The 27,182-nt window shown below is 43.5% G+C and overlaps 5 protein-coding genes across 5 annotated transcripts; all 5 read right to left on the bottom strand.

Moving 5' to 3' along the window:
• Positions 1-2,958: 2,958 nt before the first annotated feature.
• LOC306979167 (histone H1-like) lies at positions 2,959-3,580 on the bottom strand. Its single transcript, XM_079578022.1, has one exon. The coding sequence runs from the start codon at positions 3,554-3,556 to the stop codon at positions 2,960-2,962; it is 597 nt and encodes a 198-aa protein (XP_079434148.1). The 5' UTR covers positions 3,557-3,580; the 3' UTR covers position 2,959.
• A 1,820-nt stretch (positions 3,581-5,400) lies between these two features.
• Positions 5,401-5,881, bottom strand: LOC306979022 (histone H3.2). The gene has a single exon (XM_079577792.1). The coding sequence runs from the start codon at positions 5,856-5,858 to the stop codon at positions 5,448-5,450; it is 411 nt and encodes a 136-aa protein (XP_079433918.1). The 5' UTR covers positions 5,859-5,881; the 3' UTR covers positions 5,401-5,447.
• A 1,010-nt stretch (positions 5,882-6,891) lies between these two features.
• LOC306979007 (histone H2A) lies at positions 6,892-7,288 on the bottom strand (the record flags this gene model as incomplete). The annotated part of the gene is made up of 1 exon (XM_079577775.1): positions 6,892-7,288. The coding sequence occupies exon 1, from the start codon at positions 7,267-7,269 to the stop codon at positions 6,892-6,894; it is 378 nt and encodes a 125-aa protein (XP_079433901.1). The 5' UTR covers positions 7,270-7,288.
• A 981-nt stretch (positions 7,289-8,269) lies between these two features.
• LOC306978386 (histone H2B) lies at positions 8,270-8,669 on the bottom strand. The gene has a single exon (XM_079576909.1). The coding sequence runs from the start codon at positions 8,657-8,659 to the stop codon at positions 8,285-8,287; it is 375 nt and encodes a 124-aa protein (XP_079433035.1). The 5' UTR covers positions 8,660-8,669; the 3' UTR covers positions 8,270-8,284.
• A 3,848-nt stretch (positions 8,670-12,517) lies between these two features.
• nme2a (NME/NM23 nucleoside diphosphate kinase 2a) lies at positions 12,518-23,803 on the bottom strand. The gene is made up of 5 exons (XM_079577700.1): positions 23,696-23,803; positions 16,455-16,587; positions 13,969-14,070; positions 13,163-13,275; positions 12,518-12,918 (listed from the first exon to the last, which is right to left on the bottom strand). Exons 2-5 carry the CDS (start codon positions 16,581-16,583, stop codon positions 12,804-12,806), a joined length of 459 nt encoding a protein of 152 aa, XP_079433826.1. The 5' UTR covers positions 16,584-16,587; positions 23,696-23,803; the 3' UTR covers positions 12,518-12,803.
• Between the last annotated feature and the right edge of the window lie 3,379 nt (positions 23,804-27,182).

Raw genomic sequence — 27,182 nt, 5'->3', positions numbered from 1 at the left:
CAACAGCATCTTGTGACAGTGCAAACTTCACTTCAATCCAGCCCTGGTATGGAATCTTTGTCCCATTTGCTGCGGACAGATCCAGCCCTCCTTCTTCCAGTAACTCTTCCACAGGCCTCACAGTAACATGGGGTAAGTGTCTCTGCTTCCACTCATCTCCAATAATGGACACTTGTGAGCCAGTGTCCCACAGCACTTTGGTGTCAACATTGTTCATTGTGGCTCGAACAAGGCACCTCCTCCCCACCAGCTTAGCAGTTTGATGTTGTTTGCCAGTGAGGGGCGCTGTGGTGCAGAATATGTCTGTGTTCTTACCAAGATGTACGCTGGTTTCGATCTTGTTGGTGGAGGCTGTGGTGTTCCTAGGCGCTCTGCGGCAACCAATGGCCCAGTGGTCTATGCTCCCACACTTGTAGCAGTGGTCGCATTTCCCCCCTGGATTGGTCCGCTGGCACTGGTGACACTGCCGGTTGGGGCGTGTCCTTGGCGGTGGTCTGTTGTAGCTGTGGCTGGCTTGTCCCCATGGTGGTGGTTGTCCGGGTGGCTGGTGCAGGCTTGACAGCTGAGTGGTGAGATTCTGAATGGCTTCACAGATTGCTTTGTTGCCCTGGTCTACTTTCTCCATCAATGCGTCACGTTTTTCAAACTTTTGCTTTTTATAACTAGTAGAGTTACTGTCATAACTGCTGCTCTCTGAATCAGTGAAATGTGGATCATTACTCACCGCTAACACCTTGGCTCTGGATTTGCTTGACAGCTTGCCCTTCCTCTCCATCTCCAGATTGTAGGCGGCGGTCATTTTCTCCAGCAGAACTTCATCAGTTAATCTTGGATTTTGCAAATATGGCTTTATGTCAATACGGATGGTGTCATCTTGGAGTCCGGTAAGTATGGTTTGCAAAAACTGATTTTGGATGAGCTCTGGGCTGTACTTCAAGCCAGTGTCTGCTCTTTCTGAAGCAAAGAGTATCTGTTGCCTCAAGTCCATTGCTCGAACTAGAAACTGGACTGGAGTCTCTCCGTGATCTTGTGCAGCACGAGTTAAGGAGTGGTACAGCTCATTAGCATCTTTTTCAACAAAATGAGTTCGCAATATTTGTTTCAAAGCTTTCAATGACAAATCATCTCTACTTTCCAGATAACTTCGCAGTTTTGTTCCTGGAATAATAGCTTGAAGGACTGCGTCAATAATTTCGCATTCATCATATCCTTTCTTTAATGCTTTTGTAATTTGTCTTTCTAAACTTGAATATCCCAGCTTATCCGTTTGATTATGTTCACCAATTTGTCCATTAATTTTCAAGTCTTTTCTATACATTGGGTGAACAACAGTTTGAGTTCTTTCAGACAAATTATTAGCGGCAGTGAGCGTGGTGGCAGAGGTGCGTGGTCTTACCACAGGTTCCGTGTTGCTGGGCGCAGTACCAGCTGTGTCCGCCAGAGGGCGGCGTGGCGACGTGGGACCAGACGTAGACAGCGTTTTTCTCAGTTCATCAATTCTGTCATTTATTTTCAATAACAATGACATTCCTCCATCTTCAAGCGACGTGACATCCTCACACTCCAAATGCTGCAGAATTAGCCTTCTCAATTTGCGAGGTGAGTTTTTTTCTTCATCTTCAACATTGATTTCAAGTGTAGTGCATATTTTAAGAAGTTCCGAAGCAGGTAAGGCAATTAGCTTTCCCTCGATTTCTTCCAGCATATTTTCCCATTCAGACACTTGTTCGTTAAAGTCTGGCATGATTGGAAAGTCTTTTACCTTGGCTTTGATCGTGACTTGCGGTGGGTTGTGTCGTCTTCCTTGACCTCGCTTCCGTTAGCATTAGCTCCGTGATAGCTTCGTGTTGGCGTCTCTCGTAGCGTATGCCACTCACGAATATAGTCCACACACGCGCTCCGGTAGCCACAATCCACGGTAGCGATCCAGGTCATCCACAAACTTAATCCAACCGGGCAGAAACACCAAGATTTTGTTGCCCCCTCGAAATCACCAGGGAGAATCAGTTGGCTTTTCAAAGTTTATTTCGAGCTCAAATAGTACAGAAAAGAAAAGGGTAAACATAGGTCCCCTGTGAATAAAGAATAAAATAGTTTAGCGTACTATGGATTAAGTTAAAATGGACAAACAGATAAAACGACACTTACACGTCCCAGATGTCACAAGGCTTAGGCCACGGCCCGACTACTGCGCCACAGCTTCTGCCCTGAGGCTGTGGGCCTAGCTCTTTTAAACTAGAATAAACAGGTCACGTGATGGACGCGCTTCCGGTTTCAATTATAAAAAGGCAGTGTTTAATTTAGCGAAAAGATTAATAAATACTGTTATTTACAGTGAACCATTTACCAACAATAAGAAAGCGCTTAAATACTTTGTCGAAAATGGGCGAGCAACACATCATCTGGAAAAAAAAGGATAAAACTCAACTTTCAACAATATTTTAATAGAATAAATAGATCATTTCTCCATCACCACTTTGTTTCTCAAGTTCTAAGTGTTATTAGTTATTTCATTGTTATAATATTCAGCATGTTTTAATATCAGGGAAATACATATTTAATGATATCGTCTGTTTCAATGTTTCTCCTCCACATGGACAAAGTGCAGACCTGTTCCTGAGTGATTTAAATGGCTCTTTTATAGTGTCTCAGTCCCTAATATTTATTTTAATTCTAGCCTCATCAGCAAATCTATTCTATTCTATTATCTGCAGATTTTAGCCATACTTGTCCCTCATTAACAATTATTTGTTTAGTTTAATCCTATTTCTAATCAACAGAGACACTTCCACACTGGAATGCACGGACACCAGTGTAATCCCGTGCGTAAAAGCGCATACTGTGCGTAATAGTCATGTTACGCATGATCTTGACTGAGTTTGCCTGAAGCTGCGTCTTTAGCGGAGTGTGTGGCCCTGAAAAGAGCCTTTGTTGGTCCGGGGGGGACAAAGTGGAGGAGTTACTTCTTCTTGGCCGCGGCCTTCTTGGCTTTGGGCTTGGCGGTTTTTTTGGGGGTCGCTTTCTTCGCCGCGGGGGCCTTCTTCGCCGGCTTCTTGGGGCTCTTGGCCGCTTTCTTCGGGCTCTTGGTCACTTTCTTGGCCGCGGGCTTGGCTGCCTTCTTCGGGGACTTCTTGACCTTCTTGGGAGTGGCCGCTTTCTTGGCTGCCTTGGCTTTCTTCGCGGCCGCGGGCTTCTTGGCCGCGGGCTTCTTGGCTTTAGGGGCCGCTTTCTTGGCCGCGGGCTTCTTGGCCTTCTTGGGCTCGGCCGCGGGCTTGTTCATCTTGTAGGAGCCCTTCTTCTGCACCAGGGTGCCCTTCTCCAGCAGCTTCTTAACGGCGAGCCTGACCCGGGCCTTGTTCTTCTCCCCATCGTATCCGGCGGCGGTCAGGGCCTTCTTGAGCGCGGGCAGGGACACGCCGCCGCGCTCCTTGCAGGCGGACACGGCTTGGACGACGAGCGCGCTGACGCTGGGGCCGCTCTTCTTGGGTTTGGCGGCGGACTTCTTCTTGGCGGCTTTGGCCGGAGCCGCGGCGGGAGCGGGAGCTTCTTCTGCCATAGTTTTTCAAAACGTCACTCACAACAACAGTCTGAGAGAGTGGAGTTTCCCCGAGCACGAGGCGCACTTAAACACCGCGTGAGAACCGTAGAGACTCAGCCCGTTTGGATCAGAGGCTCTTGTGTTTGTGCGCGTCAGGAAAAGGCTCGAAAAGTGAAAGAAACGCTCTGGTCAGGACAGATCAGAGCAGGAGACGGTGTGGAGGAAGTTTCCCCTCGGATTAAAATCAAATACAACATCAGTGTGAACGAGGCTGTGCGTCTGGAACGATCCAAACCTTTGACTGTGCGCATTCTGGAACAGACTAGTCCCACTCATTTCCTCCTCACATCATCCCAGAGCCGCGCAGGCCTCAGGAAAGACACGTTTCCTGTTCCAAAGTCGCCTCTGCAGAGACACAAAGTCAAAGTGTCTCTGTCGGGAGTGAGCTGAGCGTTTGGAAGCCACTTCAGCAGCAGCAGCAAACACACACGAGGTCACGGCCTGGAGCTGCTGCCACAACGGCGCAGACAAAGGCTTTGCTCTTTTGACCTAATTTACTTTTTATTATTTTTGCACCTGCCGTAACATACAACACTGGGCGAAGTCGTGCTGCAAACAGAGGCGCAGGGACAGGCAGAAAGTCCAGGTGATCCATGAACTTGAAATATTTGTGTCGGGAAACCAGTTCAAATTATGTTGATGTGCTCACAACATCTCCTTCAGTTTGAAAAGAAAGGCCTCTACCTCCTGCAAAAAAATAAAGAAAATAAAACTACTGCAATGAACAGCGTTAGTTTGAGCATTTACAAAGAGAAATCCCTGTTTCTTGTATATATTATAGGGGCAATAAAATGTCTTATCACCCTTTTGTTTAAGAGCAAAGAGATTATTTTACACTTTCAAATATTCTTATTTCAGCAACATTCTAACACAATTCCTGAAATACTATAGATGTACTGGAACAGCTGCTTTCAAGTGTAATCTTCACAATAACATGTTTAATTCTTGGACTGAACAATATTTTTGAAGGTCTTTATCAGAGGGAGTTTTGAAGATATTAGCACTCTAATAAGATCTAATTCTGAGCCTCATTTATTGAGTTTGAATTACAAAAAAACAGGGTGAAATTTCAAAATCCAAAACGTGACAAAAAAGAACCATACATTTTAAAATCGATCTCAGTCGATTCATTATTTTGATTTTGTCACCGAAAACATGTGGAATTTTGAGAATTTTTAGGCAGAAAACAAAATGTCAAAAACTCACAATATTTTTTTCTCAGTAATCTACAGTAAAAGTCTCAACAACAAAAAATCCCTATTCACCTGCAGCATCTCGCCTTAAATTATGGAAAAAAAACATGCTGAGTGAGAGCGTGTTGAGACAGCGATTGGTGGACAAAGGCGAGGCGTGTTTACATGTATGTGCCTTGTGTGTTCAGTAACAGGCACCGTCTCGGCCAAATAAACAAAACAAAAAACACTTTATATTCAGTGCAAATATTCTCCCACTTAACACTGTAGAAAACTGTACAGACTGGCTCTAAAGTCCTGTGGTTAAAGTTACTGAGCCCTTTGATAAATGATGTGAATAATATTGCTCTGTCGCTGTCCAAGGTTCTGAAAGTGTTTCCTGTAAACCTCCTGGTTTCTCTTCAGACAGAAGTTAACCATATTTGTGCAGGTGGCCAGTATTCGGGGGAAAAAAAGTTACTCAAGTACTTATAAAGTATAGCCAGTAGACAAGCTTCCTTTTACTCTTAAGTTAACTAGTGATCACTAGCTTTAAGTAAACGTGGCTTTTTAGTGCACACGTCAGCGTAAGTTGTTTCACATTAGGGTGAAGCGGCTCTTTAGTGAGGTGGTGGCTCTGAAAAGAGCCGTTGTTTCCTCTGAGGAGCCGGTTGTGTCTAAGCTCTCTCTCCGCGGATGCGCCGGGCCAGCTGGATGTCTTTGGGCATGATGGTGACCCTCTTGGCGTGGATGGCGCACAGGTTGGTGTCCTCGAACAGACCCACCAGGTAAGCCTCGCTGGCCTCCTGCAGAGCCATGACGGCGGAGCTCTGGAAGCGCAGGTCGGTCTTGAAGTCCTGGGCGATCTCTCGGACCAGGCGCTGGAAGGGCAGCTTGCGGATCAGCAGCTCGGTGGATTTCTGGTAGCGGCGGATCTCCCTCAGAGCCACGGTGCCGGGCCTGTAGCGGTGAGGCTTCTTCACTCCTCCCGTGGCCGGGGCGCTCTTACGGGCGGCCTTAGTGGCCAGCTGCTTCCTGGGGGCTTTGCCTCCGGTGGATTTACGGGCGGTTTGTTTGGTTCTGGCCATGTTTGTTTACTCCTGACTGTGACAGAGAAGAGAACTGCAGAGGAGCGGAGAGGAGCTGCTTTTAAACCTCTGTGAGCTCCTCCCTCTGAGCACACGCTCACTTTCTATTGGTCACTTTGGAGGAGGGGGAGGGGCTGTTCCTCAGAGAAGGCTTTACTCACATTGGGCAAACTGTTTATACACACTGTAAATGCACAAATCACCGAGAAAAAAATCATTCTATAAGAAAATGAATGCATAAAAAAGAGCCTGAAATATCAGTTTTCTATAATAATAATAAAGCTTGATCATATAAACCAATACGATCTGTAAGAAGATCTTTATGTATATAGTGCCTTTCACAGACATGGTCACAAAACTACGTTTGTAGCTTCAGTTTCCCCTGGGGGAGACTGACAGAAGCGCTGTCGGGACTGCACACGTCTGACCCTCTGACCACCACCATACATTCACTCACACACATACATCATTCATCCTGACCTATTGTACAGACCAGGGCGCAGCGCCTCTGTGGACGCACCAATGTAACCTACGTAGCCTATTACCATCTGTGGACCAAGGACCGAAAACAGACCAACCTCTTTAAAACAGAAATGAAAAATAACGGTTTACCTCATACGTCTCTTGTTTTGGAACAAATGCTACTGTTTATTGCAAATATGTTTAGAGTTTGACTGTGTACTGTTTTATTTACTATGTACTGGTTTTGTTTTATGTACAGAATGTTGTATAGGATGCGGTCTCCGTTTGCCATGGGCCTTAATGACAGCAGGCCACACCCTATTGAAGAGGTTTAAGGCTTCTCATTAAAAAAAAAAAAAACGCCACTGGCCGAAACTATGCATTAAATAAAGGCACACTGGTGTTGCAAGTAATATAAACCAACACTGGAGTGGAACCGTGGCTGATGCGTAAAGGCGCATTACGCAGTCTGGATAAACCATCACATGATCCTCAGGGACTGAAGCGGCTCTTTCTGAGGCTGTGGGTGGCTCTTAAAAGAGCCGTTGTTGAGGTCAGTGTCTCGGACACTTTACTTGGCCTTCTCGGTCTTCTTGGGCAGCAGCACGGCCTGGATGTTAGGCAGCACTCCTCCCTGAGCGATGGTCACTCCTCCCAGCAGTTTGTTGAGCTCCTCGTCGTTGCGCACGGCCAGCTGCAGGTGGCGGGGGATGATACGGGTCTTCTTGTTGTCACGAGCTGCGTTTCCCGCCAGCTCCAGGATCTCAGCGGTCAGATACTCCAGCACGGCCGCCAGGTACACGGGGGCTCCGGCGCCCACGCGCTGGGCGTAGTTTCCTTTGCGGAGCAGCCTGTGCACACGGCCCACGGGGAACTGCAGCCCGGCCCTGGAGGAGCGGGACTTGGCCTTAGCGCGGGCCTTTCCGCCGGTTTTGCCTCTGCCGCTCATGTTGAAGTGATTTACTGTGGAAAAGACTCACAGGAAGAATGAGCGGAGACCGAGGCGCAGCGCCCTTTATGTGCGAGAGCGCGGGCCTTTCAGTGACGCACCAATCAGAGGACAGGCTCAGACTGGGCCCCGCCCACTCCTCTGTGGTCCACATGTTAGGACTTTTATTCATGTATAGATTAAAACATCACTGTTACATTAACTAAACACCATTTCACAGTTAACTGTGTCCTCTACACACTCAACAGGAGACAAGGATCCTGTGTATTTCTGGGATTGGATTTGACTAAGTTACAGTATATAGTATATAAGTGCAGTATATAGTATATAAGTGCAGTATATAGTATATAAGTGCAGTATATAAGTGCAGTATATAGTATATAAGTGCAGTATATAGTATATACGTGCAGTATATAGTATATAAGTGCAGTATATAGTATATACGTGCAGTATATAGTATATAAGTGCAGTATATAGTATATAAGTGCAGTATATAGTATATACGTGCAGTATATAGTATATAAGTGCAGTATATAGTATATAAGTGCAGTATATAGTATATAAGTGCAGTATATAGTATATAAGTGCAGTATATAGAATAACCTCAATACTCCTTTCTCTCTCCCGCGTCATAAAGCGCTCTTTTGCTCAACATCGACGAGCACAAAGTTATAACAGACACTGTTCATGTTTCTGCTGATTACTCTGAGTCCTCGTGGGAGGAAATGTTCAAATGCTGAACCTAGAGCAGCTGCAGTGAACCACTGTTAGAGAAACAGTCCGGTCTGATGCAGGTCAAAGTACATTTCACTTATTTCTAAAATGGGTTCGCCGTCAGTGTAACCCGGCTCATGGTTTACCAGGGACTTAAATAGTTAATTGGTGTAAAATCTTTCACACTGATCTTTAAATGCTACTTAAGACAAAGGGCATCAGCTCCAAACCAGAAGCACAGCTCGTTTATTGAAGTGTGAGGCTCTTAAAAGAGCCGTTGTGTGTTCAGAGGACGGACAGTTTACTTGGAGCTGGTGTACTTGGTCACGGCCTTGGTGCCCTCGGACACGGCGTGCTTGGCCAGCTCTCCGGGCAGCAGGAGGCGCACGGCGGTCTGGATCTCCCTGGAGGTGATGGTGGAGCGCTTGTTGTAGTGCGCCAGGCGGGAGGCCTCTCCTCCGATGCGCTCAAAGATGTCGTTGACAAAGGAGTTCATGATGCTCATGGCCTTGGAGGAGATGCCGGTGTCGGGGTGGACCTGCTTCAGCACCTTGTACACGTAGATGGCGTAGCTCTCCTTCCTGGACTTTCTCCTCTTCTTGCCGCCTTTCCCTGCGGTCTTGGTCACGGCTTTCTTGGAGCCCTTCTTGGGCGCGGACTTGGCTGGTTCAGGCATGTTTCTCTGCTCAGGATCAGCGGAGTGACTGAGGGACAGAGGCGCAGCCGCAGCTTTTATGCTGGACTCTGCAGACTCCGCTGTGCCGGGTCTGAGCTGGGATTGGAGGAGCCGCTCTGACGCGGAGGGGGAGAGGGGGAGAGAGGGGGAGAGGGGGAGGGGGAGAATAGGGGATGGGGTCTTGAAAAAGGCACGTTGCAGATTTTTGGAGGGAAAAGGCTACAATCCACATGAAGAGTGAATAAAAGGTGAACGCATGTGTTGAGGCGCCCTCTGGAGCAGATGAGAGTTGTCTATAGGTCCTGTTGTTACAGGCTATGGCGCCTGTATGTCCACACTCATATCTGCTGCTAACCCTTAATGCACCTGCACATCTGTAAATACATTGTTCTGTGTCAAATTGTCTTTATCATCGTTTATTTTAATTTTCTTCATGCATGGCCTCACAGTCCAATCAAAAGGAATACACGAGTATTCTTTGAAAATACTTTAATTGTCCTGTAAGTAACGTGTGTCTCTCTGGGCTCATGCTTTGCTGCCAATAAGTGCCCCATTTTACCCAGCTTTTATTTGTAACATGGAGCTAATACGACATGATGATTTAGGCCCTTTAACTTAAAGCTTTCATGATGCCTGTGGGCACAAAGCTGAAAGACATGGCTCAACTTCATTTTGCGTAACATGGTCACCATCAAAAAGCTTGACACAAATCATAACTTTATGGGTAAAGGCAGCAACACCATGTACTTTATATCATATATATATCATTTATAACTCCTCTACTCCAGTCGAGTTACCTAAAGAAACAGGACTTGGCTGCTTATTGGCTGCGTAATGTTGGGTCTGTCGCTGTGCCGCGCCAAGTCTCCGGCGACCTCTGCTGGACAAAGCGCTCAGTGCACATTTGGTTTCGGCTCGTCATCACAGGAGGCATCTCTTCACCCAAAACTCAACATGCAAGGATATAAATAACTTGGTCATAGATTTTGCATGGAAACAACACCAAGTTCAAAAATGTATATTAACACACAGAGGTGCAGGAGGTCTTGAGCTGCTGAACTTCATAGATACTTTTAAGATCAAATGGATCCAAGCATGTCTTAGAACTCCGACTCTTTATGGTATCTTATCCCCATGAACATCTTTAAGCAAGTCGGAGGTTTACAGTTTTTGTTAAAATGTAATTATTATCTAACTAATCGGCCGCTAAAATTGTCTACTTTTTACCAACAGGCTTTGCTGGCATGGAAGCTGAGTCACAATCATCATTTCTCCCCCATAAAAGCATAATGTGGAACAATGAATATATATTAACACGGAATAAATCACTGTGTATTAAGAAATGGGTCGATAAAAAAAATATTTTCATCGAAGATATGTTTGAGAATGGGGGGAGATATTATGGAGTATGGAAATTTTATAAATCACTATAATTTTCCTGTAACAAGAATATAATCACGTGATCAAAAGTATTTCCACAGGAATCAAACAGTTACTGAAAGGGCAAAACAAAACCGCCAAAGACACAGCTTTAGGTCAAGTTTTTCTGAATGGAATTGATATTAGAGATGAAAAATGCTCTAATAAACACATTAAAATGCATTTAAAGATCTTAAGGCACCAACACCTGCCTGCAAAGCTGACTGGTCTGCTCAGGTTTTAGAAGTATGTTGGGACGCAGCCCGGCTCATTCACGTACTGTATTTACAGCAAAGTCAGAGAGGTGCACTGGAAGGTGCTACATAATGTGTACCCGACTACTCTGAGAGTCGCAAAGTACTCGGATAAATCATCAGGTTGTACTTTCTGTGAGACAAGAAAACCTCAAACATTTGTTCTTCGATTGCAAATACAGACAGAAATTTCGGAAAGACCTTGAATCATACGTGCGTCAGAAAACATTTAATATATTGAATTACCAAAATATAACTTATAACCACAGCAATTGGAAAATAAAATTTATGGTGAACTTCTTTATGAATATGGAATTTACCTAAAACAAAGTAAAATTTAGTGAAAACTAGAGTTATCCCCTCATTAAAATATTCTTAAATGAAATTGAAATGTACATTAGATCTCTAAACAAAGGTTGGAATAAGAACTCGATCAAAATATTAAATATATATAACAAACTATTTACATAATCTTTGCAGCAGCTCATATGTCGTATGGGCTGGAGTTCTGCCCCAGAAGATTCAGCTCAAGGTCACCCCCTACAGATGTGTTCAAGGTCCACCAGCTCTATGTGACACATCCTTACTTATTGTCATCTATATCCTTAAAACCATTTAATGCCTTCCTCTTTTTGTCATTGTCTGTGTTGTCAGTTTGCATTTGTTTAATCTTTGTTTTGCTTGTCTTATATTGTCTTGTCTCCTGTTGATTTTTTTTTACCGTGAGTCTGTCTGGTTCTGTTTGTTACAGCAATGTGTTAGTCGATTTATGTTGAAAGGCCTTGGCCAGGTCTCATCTCTGGCTGTTTAAAAAAAAAACTCCAGAGATAAACTGCAGCATAACAACCTGGTATAGGCTCGAATATGAAATATTTCGGAAGGGTCTAAAGGAACAAACATTGTTCGCAGGCCACGTTTCTAGAAATGTATCTATTCTCAGCCACCGCTTCCCAAACGGTTGGTACTTTAATTTCGATGGTGCCTTAAATGTTCTGGTTGCACCTGAAGAAACCAGAGTTATGTTCTTGTCTGGTTTACACATCCCTTCATCCACTTTCTTTTGCCCATAGGAGTATTTACTGCAACACAATTAAAACCTCGAAAACTAACATCGTATAAGGCGAATGCCCATCTGGACTGCGCATGCGTGGGTCAATCAGGCTCCTAACATCGGCCCAAACAAACCACTCGCCATGAAATGTGTCAGCGAGTACACGGAAATATGAGCCATAATCGTGAAGGAGTTCAGGAGTGGACCATAGCGGACCATAGTGGCCATAACAAACCATAGCTGGACCATTTCGGACCATAGCTGGACCAAAGTGGCCATAGCGGACCAACTGTGGTTGTTGCTTTACTTCTGCATCAGAACACCTTTGTATAAAGCAAAATTTGGCCATAGGTGGGGCACAGCGCTCATCTACAAAATACTTTGTTCTCCATGCTGCCTTTTACATTGAACAGCGATAGGAAAAAAGGAAAAGGAAAAAAAAAAAAAAAAAAAAGTTTTCATAAACCCATTTATAACAGACTTTTATAGCCTGCCCATCTCTGATCGGCATCTAGGCTTAATCCATACAGAATTAAAACAAAATCTAGCTGTGTACGTTTACTTTCACTTTGACGTCCAGACCAAAGTTAAGCAGCATCAGGATCTCGGAATTTTGCATTTGCAACTCTGGATAATGAAGTGTTTTAACCATGGGGATAAACATGTCACAGGTCAAGCTAACCTTATTCAATAAAAGTGTTTCCATCAAAATCAGGCATGTAGGCTATGAGAGGATAAAAATTGCCTATATTTTCTGCGAACAAGTCATGATAGAGCCTGGTTGAATATGCAAGCCGACTACCGACTCAGCTACCGTTTCACAAATGTTAAAGGCCTGACCAATCAGTGGTGACTTGCTGCTGTAGCGCCAGTTCCCAACCGCAAAGGGATCTAACAGTTGACCTTATTGCGTCATAAGGATTAAGAACTAGATCAGAACTTCAATCCGAAGTCCTCAGATCTAGCCTGCAGTGAAAATAGCGGAAACTGAGCGATTTGTGGGCCGACCTGAGACTGCTCTTAACGTCGTGTGTAAAGACACATTTTCAACAGCTCAGAGCAAATATGTAAACACCAAGTAAAAACTAGATTTTAACTAAACAATGTTAAATCAGTCAAAAGGAACGAGAGCAGTTTGTTGAGGCTTTTTATTGGAAAGTTTCACCTTTTACAAATGACACGCAGGACTAGAGTCAAAGGGAGATGGAATGTCTAAGGGAATAAGTGCAGTCATGTCCAGTTCAGAAGAGGGCGAATGAAGGAAAACCGTTACCCCTAGCCTACAGGACAGGTTTGGAAATGGCCCCTAACGAGCACCAATGTGGAACAGGCCCCTACAGAGGACCAGTGTGGAAATGGAGCCCCTACAGAGGACACGGGGGAATGAAAGAGGCAAGTGTGTGGAGGTCCGTGCGGCAGCTCAGTACAGCCATTCGAAGGCACAGCTCTTGTAGGTGACCAGCTCCTCTGGGGTGAACCATAGGCCGATCTCCTGCTGTGCGCTGGCCACAGAGTCGCTGCCATGGATGATGTTCCTGGAAGAGAAGACCGTGCAGTCACAAGGATGATTTTACAGCCCATGTAACAGGTGTGGTCGCATGTCCTGGTTTAGACTCTATGCACTGGTTTCCTGTCACTCAGACGATGCTCTGGACAAATTGAGCTTTTAGATGTGGGTTATGAGCTGTGCCATAACCCACATCTCAAAGCTCAACCTGGAGAGGCCAAACTGTAAACCCATCCGAGCAGTGACTCGGCGGGTTGACGGCGGTTACTCACTTGCCAACTTCGATGCAGAAGTCTCCCCTGATGGTGCCGGGGGCGGAGTCGGCGGGGTTGGTGGCGCCCAGCATCACCCTGCCGGTCTTCACTGCGCCTTGTCCTTCCCACACCTGCACACAAGCGCAGCACACCGGTCAGATAAGGAAACTCCTTTAAAAAGGCCTCTTGCTACATGAAGCCGGAATGTAAGAAATGAGGACCGGAATGTTTAACAGCACTTTTACGTTTCAAATTATGCAAATCGCATTTCTGTCAAAAAGGTACGTTAAAAAAAATAAAGGTTGTCAATGAAACCCATGGATGGTAGTGTTTCAGGGCTCTTTGAATCACTGATAATCTCAGGCACCGGTGTAGTTTTCATGCAAACCCAACGGGGAAAAACTACTGAAAGAGGACATTCCACATTAAGCAGACCACCATGTTCCAGCAATATGGGAAAGAAAAAGGATCTCTGATGAAAAGCGTGAAATAGTAGAATGCCTTGGTCTAGGTATGAAAACAGTACGATGAATTAGCTCAATCTTTCCCGAAATATCCAGGTTAAGAGATTTGTGATTTGAAACGATGAGTTGCATCATCATTTGGAACAGTAGATTGACTTTACTATATGTTTTAATAAAATACTATTACTGGAAGATTTTAAATGATCCCCTCACAATTAAAGACTTGAAAATCATGCTGACCGTTATTTTTCTCAGATTTTCTAAATTGTCAACTCAAAAGCCATTTGCATAATAATTAGGACGCAGTGTATTGTGCACAGTCCTTATATGAGGACCTTACAGTCTTCATACTAGTCTCACCATAGCAACCACGGGTCCGGAGCTCATGTAGGCGATGAGAGCAGGGAAGAAGCCTCTGGACGACAGGTCAGCGTAGTGCTTGTTGAGCAGCTCCTGAGAGGCCTGCAACACACCACACAAGGTCAAGAGAAACACCAAGAAAGCAACAACCATTTAGGTAAGGACCGTTTATTATCCAGAATGGTTAGATTGTGAAATTGTAGGCCATTTTTATGCCGGAAGTTTACAAAGCCCAATTAATGGATGAGCCAGGTTCAAACTTCAATCTTTAACTTACATTTCGCCAAATAATTTAGGGGTGGTTTTGGATGGTTTAAGCTTGTTGGCTAGGTATACCTTTACCTAGCCGTGAACCAGGCTAGGTATATGGAAACATTTAATCGTTCCAAATACAAGACTGGAAAACCTGGTGTCTACATGCTACTGTAAGTGAGGAAACCCTTTCTCAATGTGTTTTTAGGCTCAAAAATGTGGAAACTTCATTTGTAATTTGAAGATTCAGGTGCAGACCTGCAAAGGCTTCATTAGGGTGTTAATAACAAAGTCAGCGATATTACATAGGACTGAACTAAATACAGGCCCATTTAACTTGTCTAAAGCACTTCATAACCTGGCCCCTCCGTACATATCGGACGTCCTGCCTGCACACTCCAGCTCTGTCACCATGGGGCACAGAGCATTCAGCCGCTTGGCTCCCCAGCTCTGGAACTCTCCCTCATGACCTCTGGATTTTAAGAGTGGCAGGGAGTCTATGTACAGACTGAAAACCCACCCGTTCAGACTGTCCTACACCACACACTCACCATCTCATGTTGTACTCATTTAATAACAGGTAAATTATAATGTGTCCATTGTACACCTTTTTTATGTAGTTTGAGCCTTGTGTGGTTTCTTGTATGGTCAAAAGGAATGTGTGTAAATTGTAGCTGCTTCTGTTCCAAAACAATCACCTACAGGAGGGTTGGTCCAGATCGGTGTCAAAACTACTGCGTATACTGTGCACGACATGGTGTAAACTTTCATACTGTGGTAGATGAGATCATTTGCATGTGCAGCTGATTTCAGGACCAGGCAGAGAAGCTGCTCAGAGTCACTCAAAGCAGCAGCATAAACATGACTGTGGAGGCTTCAGGGGCTTAGAGAATCTAATGATATGAAGGATTTTGCTTTTGTGGCTCATATTTGCGAGGAAAGGGCTCAGGAGTTTCATCCTGGATACTTTGGCAAGTTGTAGCATTGCCTAGCTTGCTAGCCAAGTTTCTTAGCCTGGTGCTAGCACCACAAAGAAAAGGAATATAATATCCTTCACATAAGTCCCAGGACAAGCTCATGCTTATGAGTGATCTTGAGGGAGGTGCGAACAGGAGAGAAAGGGGAAAGAGTCGACTGTTCGAAAACTACAATACATATCCCCAGTCTCCGGACAATAAAACAAGTAAACTGCACAGAGGCAGGTGAACAGGAGCATTTTACTTGGATGGAGATAAAGGTGCAAATAATTGCAACACTGTTTTATCCTCCGTTTTTCCAGATGGAATAAAATGGCTGTAAATAAATTCCCGCTTGGCCAGGTCTCTCAAAAAAGATTTCCTGGTTAAATAAAGCTGCTTCTGACCTTCGAGGTGGAACTCTGCTGCAGAGAGCCTGGAGCTACCTACCCTTCCGGGGATAAAACAGGCCCTCAGCTTAGCACCTCCATTGAGCTCATTATCTCCATCTATTCCAGCGCACAAACTAGCGCGAAGCCGTGGATCACAGGCCCAGGAATAGACCGTGTGCTCATGACTAGCAGTTGCCTCTTTGTCAAAGATTGTAAAGTGTTTTTCAAGACCAGCCCATTCTAGAAAGACACGTTTTTCATTGCAAAACCATAAAAGGACACTAGGAGTCATGTAAAAAATTGCACCTAAAGTTTGTCATGTGTATTCTGTTGAGCTGCATTTTGTAATCCCTCGTTTTGCAACAGATCAAAACGATACTTTTATTCTGTAATACATGTGTGTTACAAAAGAAAACCGCACACGCACGCATTTGTAAACACTGATCTACTCATTTCCAACACATTTACTAATCATTTCTTATGCATTTATGAGCACATAAAGAGCATTGTTACTTTGTTATCCCATTTAGGCGCTTATAAATTCAGTTTGTAAAACTTTTATGAATGAATAAACAACGTAATTGCCAATGCATAATAAAGTACTCAATAGTGCAGTTAAAAGGTTATACAACAGGCATCAAAAATATGACCTATGACCTGTTATTACAAAATACAGCTTAACATACGGCTTCGTGGTCAAGTCACTTAGCGTTTGTGTTTTATCTTTTTAGCACTTTTTGCCGTTTGTTACACAGAAACAGGAAAGGCTTAATGGTGCATGCGATCATGAAAAACTGACTCCCGAAAGCTTAAGTGGCAATTTTATAAAACATTATTCCAGTAGAAACGAAAAGAGCAGGACTCATCACCATCCGAAGATACTCACATGCAGCATCTTCATCCCGACCAGCTTGAAGCCCTTCTGCTCGAAGCGCTTGATGATGTCCCCGATCAGGCCCCTCTGCACGCCGTCGGGCTTGATGGCGATGAAAGTGCGCTCCGTGTTATCAGCCATTTCTCTGTTGGAACCAAAAACGGGAATTAGGAATATAAAATGGAAAATTTAGAGAAGATTTCAAAAGAAAGGGACAAAGTGAAATCACAAAAATAAAGCAGAAATAATCCTAAGTCTGGACGACTCACTTGCAGTTGGCAGCAGTGGGGCCGGCCGCCGATGGAGCCGACCCCATGTCACAAGCAGAGACATAGAGACTGACTCCACCCGCTTCACTCACACACACACAGAGCGAAACCCCGCCCACTGACGACACACTTCACCCTCCCTAAGCCAAAGGAGAAGCGCACTGTGCTGCACCAGGCACACCGCTCAGGAGTCAGGACAAGCATCCACACTGGCCTCTGGCTTACTTTCTGTTTTGAGTGGAGTTCCCACCACCAGGCACAGCACTACAGTGGTTAGCGCGCTTCACAGCAACCTGGTTCTCCAGGTACTAGATTTCCCCTGCCACTAAAAACATGTACAATAGGCCAGGATGAATGAGTGCGTTCGAGAGCGCCCATGGGGGACGACGGATGGAAATTATCCCAAGGGTACAATCCGGTGTGTCTTGTTCAACATGCACCATCCCTACCAAATTAACCAAAAAATAAATAAATCTTTGCACCATTTGAAACGTTGTGGACATACAGCCGTATCAGCCGATGAGCTCAAGTCCCGCCCTCACCAAGAATATACAAGCCAGGTCTCTGTGCCTCATTTAGGCACTGGGGTAGATGACTGCAATGAGCACGTTCTATAAAATGTACTGTATAATAATGCAGATTTTATTAAACCCAGAGAATGACTCATTGTTCATTTAAACTGGTTTTACCCATAGGACGCCATTTGGCTTTGATTGCATAAGCAGCTAAGGTGAGACGTCTGCGGAGCCTCAAAACTCAGAAATCTCGTTTCCCAGATAGTTTTTATCCTCGGGCGGCGAGGCCCATGAACATCAGCCTTAAAGGAACAGGCCACCGTTTTTACATACCGAGATATGTTCTTACCTCACTTTAGCCGAGTTAATATATCCCCGTCTGGTCTTTGTCCGTGCGCTCTGCCAGGCAAACGGAGCACATACGCAGCCTCTCCCACATGTCACATAGCTCCGAAAAAGCTCACGGTAGAAGCGCAGTAACTCCTAAAGACTTCTCCTGCTCACTTCCGTCAATAACCTTTAGGAGTTACTGCGCGGACGTTTTACTCCTCGTATCATTACGCCTCACAATATAGTCCCCCTTTTTATCTGCTTATAAAATCGACATGTTACATTTCTGTGTAAATATACTTCGCATGAAAACACTTCACGTAACTTTATTTAAATAGGGAACACGTGGAAGAGCTTGGTAGCTTCTATCGTGAGCTTTTTTGGAGCTATGTGACATGTGGGAGAGGCTGCGTATGTGCTCCGTTTGCCTGGCAGAGCGCACGGACAAAGACCAGACGGGGATATATTAACTCGGCTAAAGTGAGGTAAGAACATATCTCAGTATGTAAAAACGGTGGCCTATTCCTTTAAGGAGAGCTGAGGTTTTTTTGCATTTTACTGTTGGAATGTTTTGTTGTATTTATGTTTATATGTAGATTAGTTTCCTGTTCAGCAGAGAGCGCCAGGGCAAAACTCTTCAGTGCTTTTGGTACCCTGTGCTTGATGCATATGACAAACTTGAGCTGTATCCCATATCTGAGGTAATATAATTATTATAATATAAGCAATATACAAAACACAAACATTGACCAATGGTTGACTGAAATTTAAACAGTATGTAAGGTTTGTGTGAAACACCATGTAAAGTTGATGCTGCCTGGTACCCTTTGCGTTGTGATAAAGAGGATAAGATTTCCTGAAGTGCCTCGTTTGTATCGTAATGTAAAGACCAGTCTGACCCAATCATATTGTCAGAGGAAATCATTCTTTGACCTTTATATTGTCAAATGCCAAAGAATAAAGGTATCACATTTGCAGTGCCGGTGGAATTTAACATTTTCCATGTTTATCCATTATTAAACGGTCTCTTGAGTCTTTATTGCAGAAATACAGTCCCAGAATTCAGTGAACTTAAATGTATGTTGTAGCATAGATGCAATGATGCGATTAAAACGGATCGTTTAGTAATAATCTTCAAACATAAACCGTCGCGCTTCACTGATTCGCTCAATTAATCCCTCATTAAATCTGCATAAAATGGGGCCGCTTAAGCACCCGGAACTTGTTTCCGCACGGCCGCTTCTGACGAGCACAGCTCTATCGTTGGACACTGCTCTCGCTGTTAGCCACAACAGCGCTAACAGCTACATCAATGAGGATTTACCATAAGGACCTGGACAGGCGATCTACACATTTATCCACTGTTCAAAGTGACAAAAGTATTATGGCCAACTTCTCCTTTCCAAACTCAAACACAACTCCTGTCCTTCAAAGTTCTTCCAAATTGTCCCACTGGCCCCGTTTAAACTATCACCGTTTCAAAAGCAGAGCAGAACTCCAACACAGACATACGGTTTCATCTGTACTTTAAAGTTTCTCATATCCATCCTGTCATTGTTCAAATGCATTTATGAACCCTGCAAATTGACACATTATTCCCTGCTATTTAGCAATACTATGACAAAAACAAGTCAAATGTTTTCCCTCTTAGGAAACTTCTGGTTGAGATCCTGGGAAAGAAATGAATCACCTGAGCATCAAGATTCCGTTTCTGCTCAGGACCGACTTGAGTAAAAGTACTCACTCATCAAGGACATAAATGTCCCTCTACGAGTGTGAGATGCTGCTGCTTTTGGGACAACCTGATGAGATGTTTTTATCTTTCAAAATCTGTTCAATGTTTAATATTGTTCATGCTTGATGCAACAAAATGAGACTGAAGATAAATTGTGATGAAAACCCAAGTTATAGGAACAGGTCAGTTTTTCCATACGAGATCTGTTCTTACCTGAGCTTAGACGAGTTGATCCGTACCTGTCTGGTCTTTGTGGGTGTCCATGGAAGAGCTTGGTCGCTTCCAAGTTCCCCCCCCGTTTGGAGCTATAGGAATATGTGGGGAGAGGCCAAATGCTAACATCTTTGCATGACTGAGGGCACGCACAAAGACCAGACAGGTACACATGAGCTCATCTAAGCTCAGGTAAGAACATCTCAGTATGGAAAAACAGTGGCCTGTTCCTTTAAAGTTAAAAACTAGTGTTTTGTACATTGAACATTTCATAAGTACAATAGATATAGCCTGGTCTTACCAAACCCTCGTACTTATTTTGTAGAGAGGGTCACCTTCACAATTGAGCTCAGTTTTCAGGTGGGAGGGGTGAACGTAGGGCTGGGCAATTAATAGAATTCTAATCATAATTTTAATAAAAGGTCGAACTCGATTTTAAAACAACGAGATTGTGAATTATCCAGTCCTGTCGCATTTATGGAAAAAAATATGGATGGCGCAGTGCTGCAGCGCCTGTCAGGTCAATCCCAGGGAAACACAGCATGACACATGCAGCAACAGAGAGGACCCGGTGATAAAATCAGCTACAAAGTTACGTTAACTCGTCTAAAGGGCAAAACACACACGTGAGGAGCCTCAGAGACCAGGACATGCACGGGGATGAAGAGGAAAACTATCGCTCGCTATTTGGACCATGTGGATTTGTTTTTGAGGCCGCAGTGGTGGATTAGCTGGACTTAAACAGTGAATTGTACGTTTGATCGTCTTTTTACGATCAGTTTACTCATTTCTTTATGTAAATATTAAGCGGTTAGCGTTTCACTCTGACGTTGTGGCCTTTAAGGCTCAGCACACAGATGCGCTCGATGACATTCTTCAGACATACATTTTTTTGCGTCTCCTTTACAGATGTTTGCAGAAGGTGGATAAAAATATCCATAATCGCCCAGCCCTGGGTGAAGTCCTTTTAAAGTTTGAATTTAATCCGATTTGACCCAATCTCTAGCGTTTGGTCAAGACTCAGATAATGCACCTGAGTGAGTGAGGCAGCCATCATAACTGTTGGACAGTTTCTGGATATTTGGGAGCTGAGCCAGATCAGATTGAAGAGCTTCCTTTACTTTCGCATCTGCCGCCATTGCCAAACTACAACCCGCAAATGCTTGACGTCACCTACAACTCCCTCCTCCCCGGTCGCTGAATGGTAGGTAGAAATTCAACCAATGTAACGCGGCCACTGATCAGACCCAGACGTACATGTAGGGAAATAACAGAGTTTACGGATGGCTAAGGCCAGGCTACAATAGTTATAATGAATAAAATAAATTTCAGAAGGTTTGTCCCATCACCAAATTGATCAAGTCTGCAGTGTGGCATTCAATCTGAGAAGACCGCAATCTAGTTCTGAGCCAAGCCATTGAAAACAACAAATCTCTCCTGAAATATGACAAGTTGCAACAGAACCACTTCAGCTGGTTCTGTGTGTACTGTACATTTTAAAAAGCATAAAAGCAAAGCTCTGGGCTTTCCTTTATTTCAGTTTACATGATCATGAGATTTACTGCCTCACTGTCAAGAGCTCATGCTTTGAATGGAGCACATTAAACTTTACTCACAATTTTAGTAGGTTAGGAGTTGTTGTTGACATGGGGATGAGTTTGGATCTGAACATATAATGATTAAAGGATTTAGCACACTGGAGAAATAAAGAGCCCTCCACCAACACGGCACACTTAACCCTTACCCCTTCAGGGAACACTGTTGGGCTTTTAAAGTGTGCAGACACAAGAGCCCGCTAAATAGTGCCACTCTCCAGAAGTGATTCATAGAGATCCACGCCCTTCTGTGGATTCAGAAACCATCCAGTTCAAGTACTGGAATTGCTGCTTCCTAGCTGCCAGTAAAAACAAGACATCACATGATGAAAGCTTTGAGCACTCGCCGGTGACAGAACAGCTTTCATACAATTACAAGTGATTTTTGGTAAACATTGGTTAACATTATGGTTATTCATAGAAGTTTTATCAAAATCAAATATGAATTTACCATGTTAGAGCTACTAATGCTTCCAATTCAGTTACATACACAAATTGCTACAATATTGCATTGACAAGACGCCACATCATTGTAAGTCACCAATCATTTAAAATAGAGTTTATGCAACTGATACTATTGTGGCCACGAGAGAAACTGAATGTTGGACTTTGTCTATGGTCAAGGTCTAATGGTTGGGTTGTTTCATGTGGATGGGGTCGAGCTTTGTTCTACAGCTATATCACGAGATATCGCTAAATGTAGTGCTAGAAAACTAGCAACGTGACTCTCGATTATGGCTATAGATCAACTGGTTTCGTTCTATGATTATAAATTACAGCCATTTTGATATCTTTTGAGTCGAATTTGTTTAAATATACTTTATTGGGTCTCACTCAATGACATTTATAGGAGAAAAAGAGGAATGTTTTGTTACACAATTCCCATCATTTCTGTAAAATCAGTTCGTGAATTTTTTTAACCATAGGCAAATACCGTGATATCGTTAAATCGATTTATTTCCGCAAAGATAATCGTGACTTTAAATTTCATTCCCGTCCCTTTTGCCAAAACCGTCAGGTACGAAAACATAAGCGTCTGGCTATAAGAACCAAAATAGCGTTATTACTAGCAGACCTAATGAATCTAATTAGACTACAGGTTCTACATCTCAGCACAAATTAACTAAGGTCAAATGAGTCAAGGCTGTCAAGAGGCTCGCGGTGTGTCAGATGCAGTGTTGCCACAGACTTGAAAAAGCAACCCAATTACATACTCATGATTACTCCTTTAAAAAGTAACTTACTTTTCTGATTACTAGCTTTTAAAAGTAACCAAGTTAGACAAGCAGCCGACATCTTCCCTGCCTCAAAATGCAAAGGACACCGGTTTTGCCAATACTTGCGGTAATGGAAGTGCATTAAAAACATCCAAAAAAGCTCCCATAGACTCAGAAAGTGATGCATTTCCAATTCTCTCCTCTATTGTTGTGCATGTTAATGCCAAAGTCGTCTTCATGGTGAAAATGTGACCGTCACTCCACAAGAAAGTACTGTATATATTTTACCTAAGAAAAGGTAAATGAAAAGGTTGTTTTCAGTAGATGAATGTGGCAGGTTTGTGAATCATGGACATTGTTTCAGATAACTTTCCAAAACAGTCTCATTGAATTATACAGGCTCCTGTGCCAATTTAAATGACATTTGTAGAATGTTTAGTTTTTTTGAGCAGTTGAAATTCTGTCGTAAACCATACCAAATTCATCCCTTCAGAGTCCAACCACTGGCCAATATAACAAACTGCACGGTGACAGATTATTAGGAGAATAGATTTAGATTACTTTAGCACTGCTCTACACAGGAATAAATACCCAACCATACCATCTTTAGTGTAAGAAACGCTTACAGGGAGATTGCCACTGCCACTTTATAACGAACATAAATTACATAACCAGTTTTTCGTTAGAGCCAACTGCCAACACAAATGATTCCTAACAAGTACATTGAGCAAAGCACTACGGCTGTCCAAGGTTGGTAGGGCACTGCGGTCAGTAAAACTGAATAGGAATCAGGCAACGTCCCAGGAACAAGCTTGCATGTCACTGCAGCCTGCAAACTCAACAGGAACCGGCAGTGCACCGCGCAGCACTTCGCCTTTACGCACAGCGCTAAATGGTGACGCACGCAGAGCCGGGTGCGTCTGACAGCCCCGCGTCAGCCCATATCCCGCATTCCCCCAGCAAACCTTCACATCGAGTCCACAGAAGCGCACACATCCAGCCAAAACCCCAAACGGCACGGTCTACAAGCAGCGCGTTCTCCTGCAGGGGCTCAAATGTCACGTTTCCAGCCGGTTTGGGGCGAGGCCTAGTCCACACAGGCACATGGTCTTTTGTTCACGGAGTTACGGGACAATCGTACAACTAAGAACACGCGTTTTAAGTCCAGTACTTTAACACTGTGTGATGTTCAAAACACGCAACTACCACCATTTCACTTGAATCCATTCACTTTGGTTCGCACACGGGAGAATACTATAGTCGGTGCAAAATACCAATCAAACATGGATTAAATGAGTGTCTAGACTTGGATAAAGAAGCGGTCAACGCTACACGACATCAATGCAGCTCCAAAATGTGGTAATTCTGTGTCTTCTTACCTCTTTAGTTGAGCTCCGGGCGTAGACAGAGACAGACGTGTCGGTGAAACGTGGTAGAAGAACTACCGGAGCTGCGCAGGCCGGCTTTATACACACGCCCACGGCAAGCCAGGGAGGACAAAAGAAACTCTCTCGCCTTTTTTCTGACTTATGAAAACGTTCATTTAAAAAAAAAAGCATGATCATAAACTTCACAAATGACATTGTAGCAGCAGTTAACAATATTTAGTGATTGTATTATTGATTAAAAAAGAACATTTGTTCGGTAGGCTATAGCTAGCTTAATGCTCCAGAGCTCAGATAGGATTTATAGAAGCTTATCCATAAATATGACATAATAAAGAAGGTCGAGCATTAATGGAGCAACTCCTAGTGAAAGAGATAGCGGAAGAATATCCCATCTGAAGGGGATTAAACGTGCATATGGCGGGTATACTGGGCATGTAGACTAGCGTTTGCAAAGAGAACAGCCTTTGGTTATGTAAAATATTACATACAATCCATACGATAAAAAGATGAAAAGGCATGATACATTTGACACTTTTTTTTGCTGTTGCTAAAACACACTTAAGACAAACACACTTCAAATTTGGCCAACAACTTGACCGAGTTTTCCTTAGTTTGACATTTGTTTATTATCTCACTTCCTTATTGGACACTGGCAGGAACAGGAAGTGACATACAGAGAGGTAAACATTTTCAACTTGTTGCCGTGCGAACCCTGTTACACCAATGAGAATGCATTTTAAATGAATCATAATGAAACTAAAAGAGTAGTCAAAAGAGAGCCTATACACTAAGTTTAGATATCCCTTCATTTTCTGCAGCTAAAGTTATCCTCAAAATAAAGTTGGGGACCGAAGCAATATCCAAGTAGGAGTTTGACTACACTGACTTTGTAATCTAAACAGAGAGGCAAAGCATGAAGAAGGCATTTTCAAAACCCGACAAAAGAACAGATAATGTGAAATTAACCTCTTAACCCCCACTTTCACCAAGTGCATTTTCTCTCTGATCTTCATATCAGCTTTACCCAAATCTAAAAGGTTACTGCCAACAGGCCAGTGCAATACCTCATTTGAAAGGTAAGCTTGCATTGTTGGCACATTGACACTTGTTTTGGTCATTTTTTCTGGGGTGTTTTTGTGACTTTTTAATTGGTTTTGTATTATGTTTTTGTCGTTCTTTTGTTGCATTTTCATCCTCGTTTTCATCTCATTTTTGTCGCTATTTTGACACTTTTTCTAGAAGCTTTTAGATTTGGGTTAAGGCAAACTGGAGAAAATGTGCTCTGTTCAGGTTGGGGTTAAGAAATGCAAACCAAACGTATCATATTTCAACACAAAGACACTCACTGAAGAGTCACCAAAGCTTTTCTTAAAGGAGCTATGTCCTGCAAAATCGACTTTTTGGAGCTTTTAGCCATGTTGTTTTGCTAGTTCCTTATCAAAAACACCCCAGAGTGTTTTTTGGCGTCTTTCACGCAGTTCTCAGCAATCCTCCTGAATCCTGCTCTCTGAGCAGCTGCTCCGCCCTCTGCCGGAAAACCACTGAGAATCAGAAGTGCCCGACCGTATGGCCAGATTTTAATTTATAAAACAGCTTTTTTCATTAATTCTGTTGTAAAAAAGAAAAAAAGAAAGAAAGAAAAACAAAGGAAGTGCCCGAGGCGTCCGCGCCGCCCCTGCAGAGAAAACAAACACACCCTCTGAGCGTCTGAACAGACGACATGTTTCCACTGAAAGCTGTGAAGAAGGAGCTCTTTCTAACCTTCTCTGGACACGCCTGTTCTTTTTTCTCACCTAACGATAATGTCACAGAGAAAAGTGCGTTTGAGAGCAACAGGACTTTATTCAACCTTCCTAAAGAAGAGGACACTCGTCAGAAGTTGGAATTTCTGTCCAGGATTCAGCGACTTTCACCAAAATAGTGTTTTTCTGTGACTGTCTCTGATGTTTGGTGAACCTTCACCAGAACCAAAGTGGATTCACTTTTATAACCAACGCGAGTCCCATTATGTAAACACCTGATGAAGCATGTTAGCGTGTTTGTTAGCTTGTGTGTTAGCGTGTTTGTTAGCATGTGTGTTAGCCATTTATGAAGCTGTGTTGCAGATGTCAACTCATTGTCAACTCATTATCACTGCATTGTGAAGTAACTTCACTTATTGATGCGATATTTATATTTCTACTACTGCTAAAGTTGCATGGGCGGACAGAGGGGGCGGAGTTAACTGAATCGAAGCGTTGTGTCTTCCGGGTTTGCAAAATACCCCCAGAAAATACTTCTCACAAAAAATAGTAATCGTGGTAGTGGTACAATATATCATATAAATGCCTATAGTGCCTGTGGGATGGCTAAAATAGCAGGATACAGATCCTTTAAGTACAGTAGAGTATTGCTGATAATAACATTTCAGATTACATGCCTGCCCATATAACTATAAATAATTCCTATAAACATTTTTTAGACTGCATGATCCTCTCTGAAAAATATTCCAAACAACCATTTTCTCAATTAATCTGTAGTGCTAAAATTGCTTATAGTTGCTAGTAAATTTCATAAAGATTATGACAAATCAGAACCTTTTTTTTCCACAAATGAGCGTTTTGTGCCTCTGTCCTAAAGTTCCCAGCACATATGGAACCTGCTGCACGGGCGCATCGGCCTCTGGTGGTGCAGTCGCACTTGGAGAGCAAATGGCCATTTAATCCAGAGGTCTTATCTTTGGTGCGGGACTCCCAGTTCTATTCCTGCGCGGGCTTAAAGGCGGGATTAGCATGCACTGTCACTCATCTCCATCCCACTCTCACACACTCAGATCAATAATGAACGCCAGGAGGGCAAAAGCGGACGAAGGACTGAGCCAGACCAGCATTTACCTACTTTTAACTTAGTGACAGATCCTTATTTGACAAGGAAATCTATAGAAAAAGAGTCACAATTATGCTCATTCCAAACATCAAAGGGCCTGGTTGGATTTGTGCACTCTGTGGGAGTCCATTACTGTTTTGTTTCTTATAGTAAGACAGAAGGTTTAGTTTACCTGTAACAGTAATAGACTTAACCTAAGAAGACAGTATGAACCTTCTACAAAGAAAAAAGTCTGTGGGAGTCCTCTCTGTGTGGAGTTGTATGTTCTCCCTGTGTCTGGTTGGGTTTCCTCCAGTTTCCCCCAGCGACCCAAAACATGCACATTGGCTAATCCTCCTGCTATATTCCTGACCAAGAACTCAGCCCTGCATAAATACTTGAATCCTCTGCACTTGAAAGGACACGGACTGGACCACAGAAGGAGAGCAGCTGATTCTTTGAAAGGTTGTTTGTTTGGAGAATAAAGAAAGGCCCTGTGGTGGAGAAAGTCATTACGTACAAGCATTAGAATAGGGGAGGCTTTAATGTTTTTGTGCCCTTGGGCAAAACACTTTAGTGTGAATGTGAGAGGAGAGATGAAGTGGAAATGACGAGTGAAACATTAAAAAACAAA

The sequence above is a fragment of the Gobius niger genome, assembly GCF_951799975.1.
Source record: "Gobius niger genome assembly, chromosome: 19".
Lineage (NCBI taxonomy): Eukaryota > Metazoa > Chordata > Actinopteri > Gobiiformes > Gobiidae > Gobius > Gobius niger.
This window is presented reverse-complemented; position numbering and strand designations above follow the sequence as displayed.

Coding starts and splice junctions, on each gene's coding strand:
- nme2a (XM_079577700.1), bottom strand. CDS start 16,583: ATGGCTGATAACACGGAGCGCACTTTCATCGCCATCAAGCCCGACGGC. Junction 14,071..16,454: donor TCGGGATGAAGATGCTGCAT/GTGAGTATCTTC, acceptor GGTGTGTTGCAG/GCCTCTCAGGAGCTGCTCAA. Junction 12,919..13,162: donor TTCTGCATCGAAGTTGGCAA/GTGAGTAACCGC, acceptor CTTCTCTTCCAG/GAACATCATCCATGGCAGCG.
- LOC306979022 (XM_079577792.1), bottom strand. CDS start 5,858: ATGGCCAGAACCAAACAAACCGCCCGTAAATCCACCGGAGGCAAAGCC.
- LOC306978386 (XM_079576909.1), bottom strand. CDS start 8,659: ATGCCTGAACCAGCCAAGTCCGCGCCCAAGAAGGGCTCCAAGAAAGCC.
- LOC306979167 (XM_079578022.1), bottom strand. CDS start 3,556: ATGGCAGAAGAAGCTCCCGCTCCCGCCGCGGCTCCGGCCAAAGCCGCC.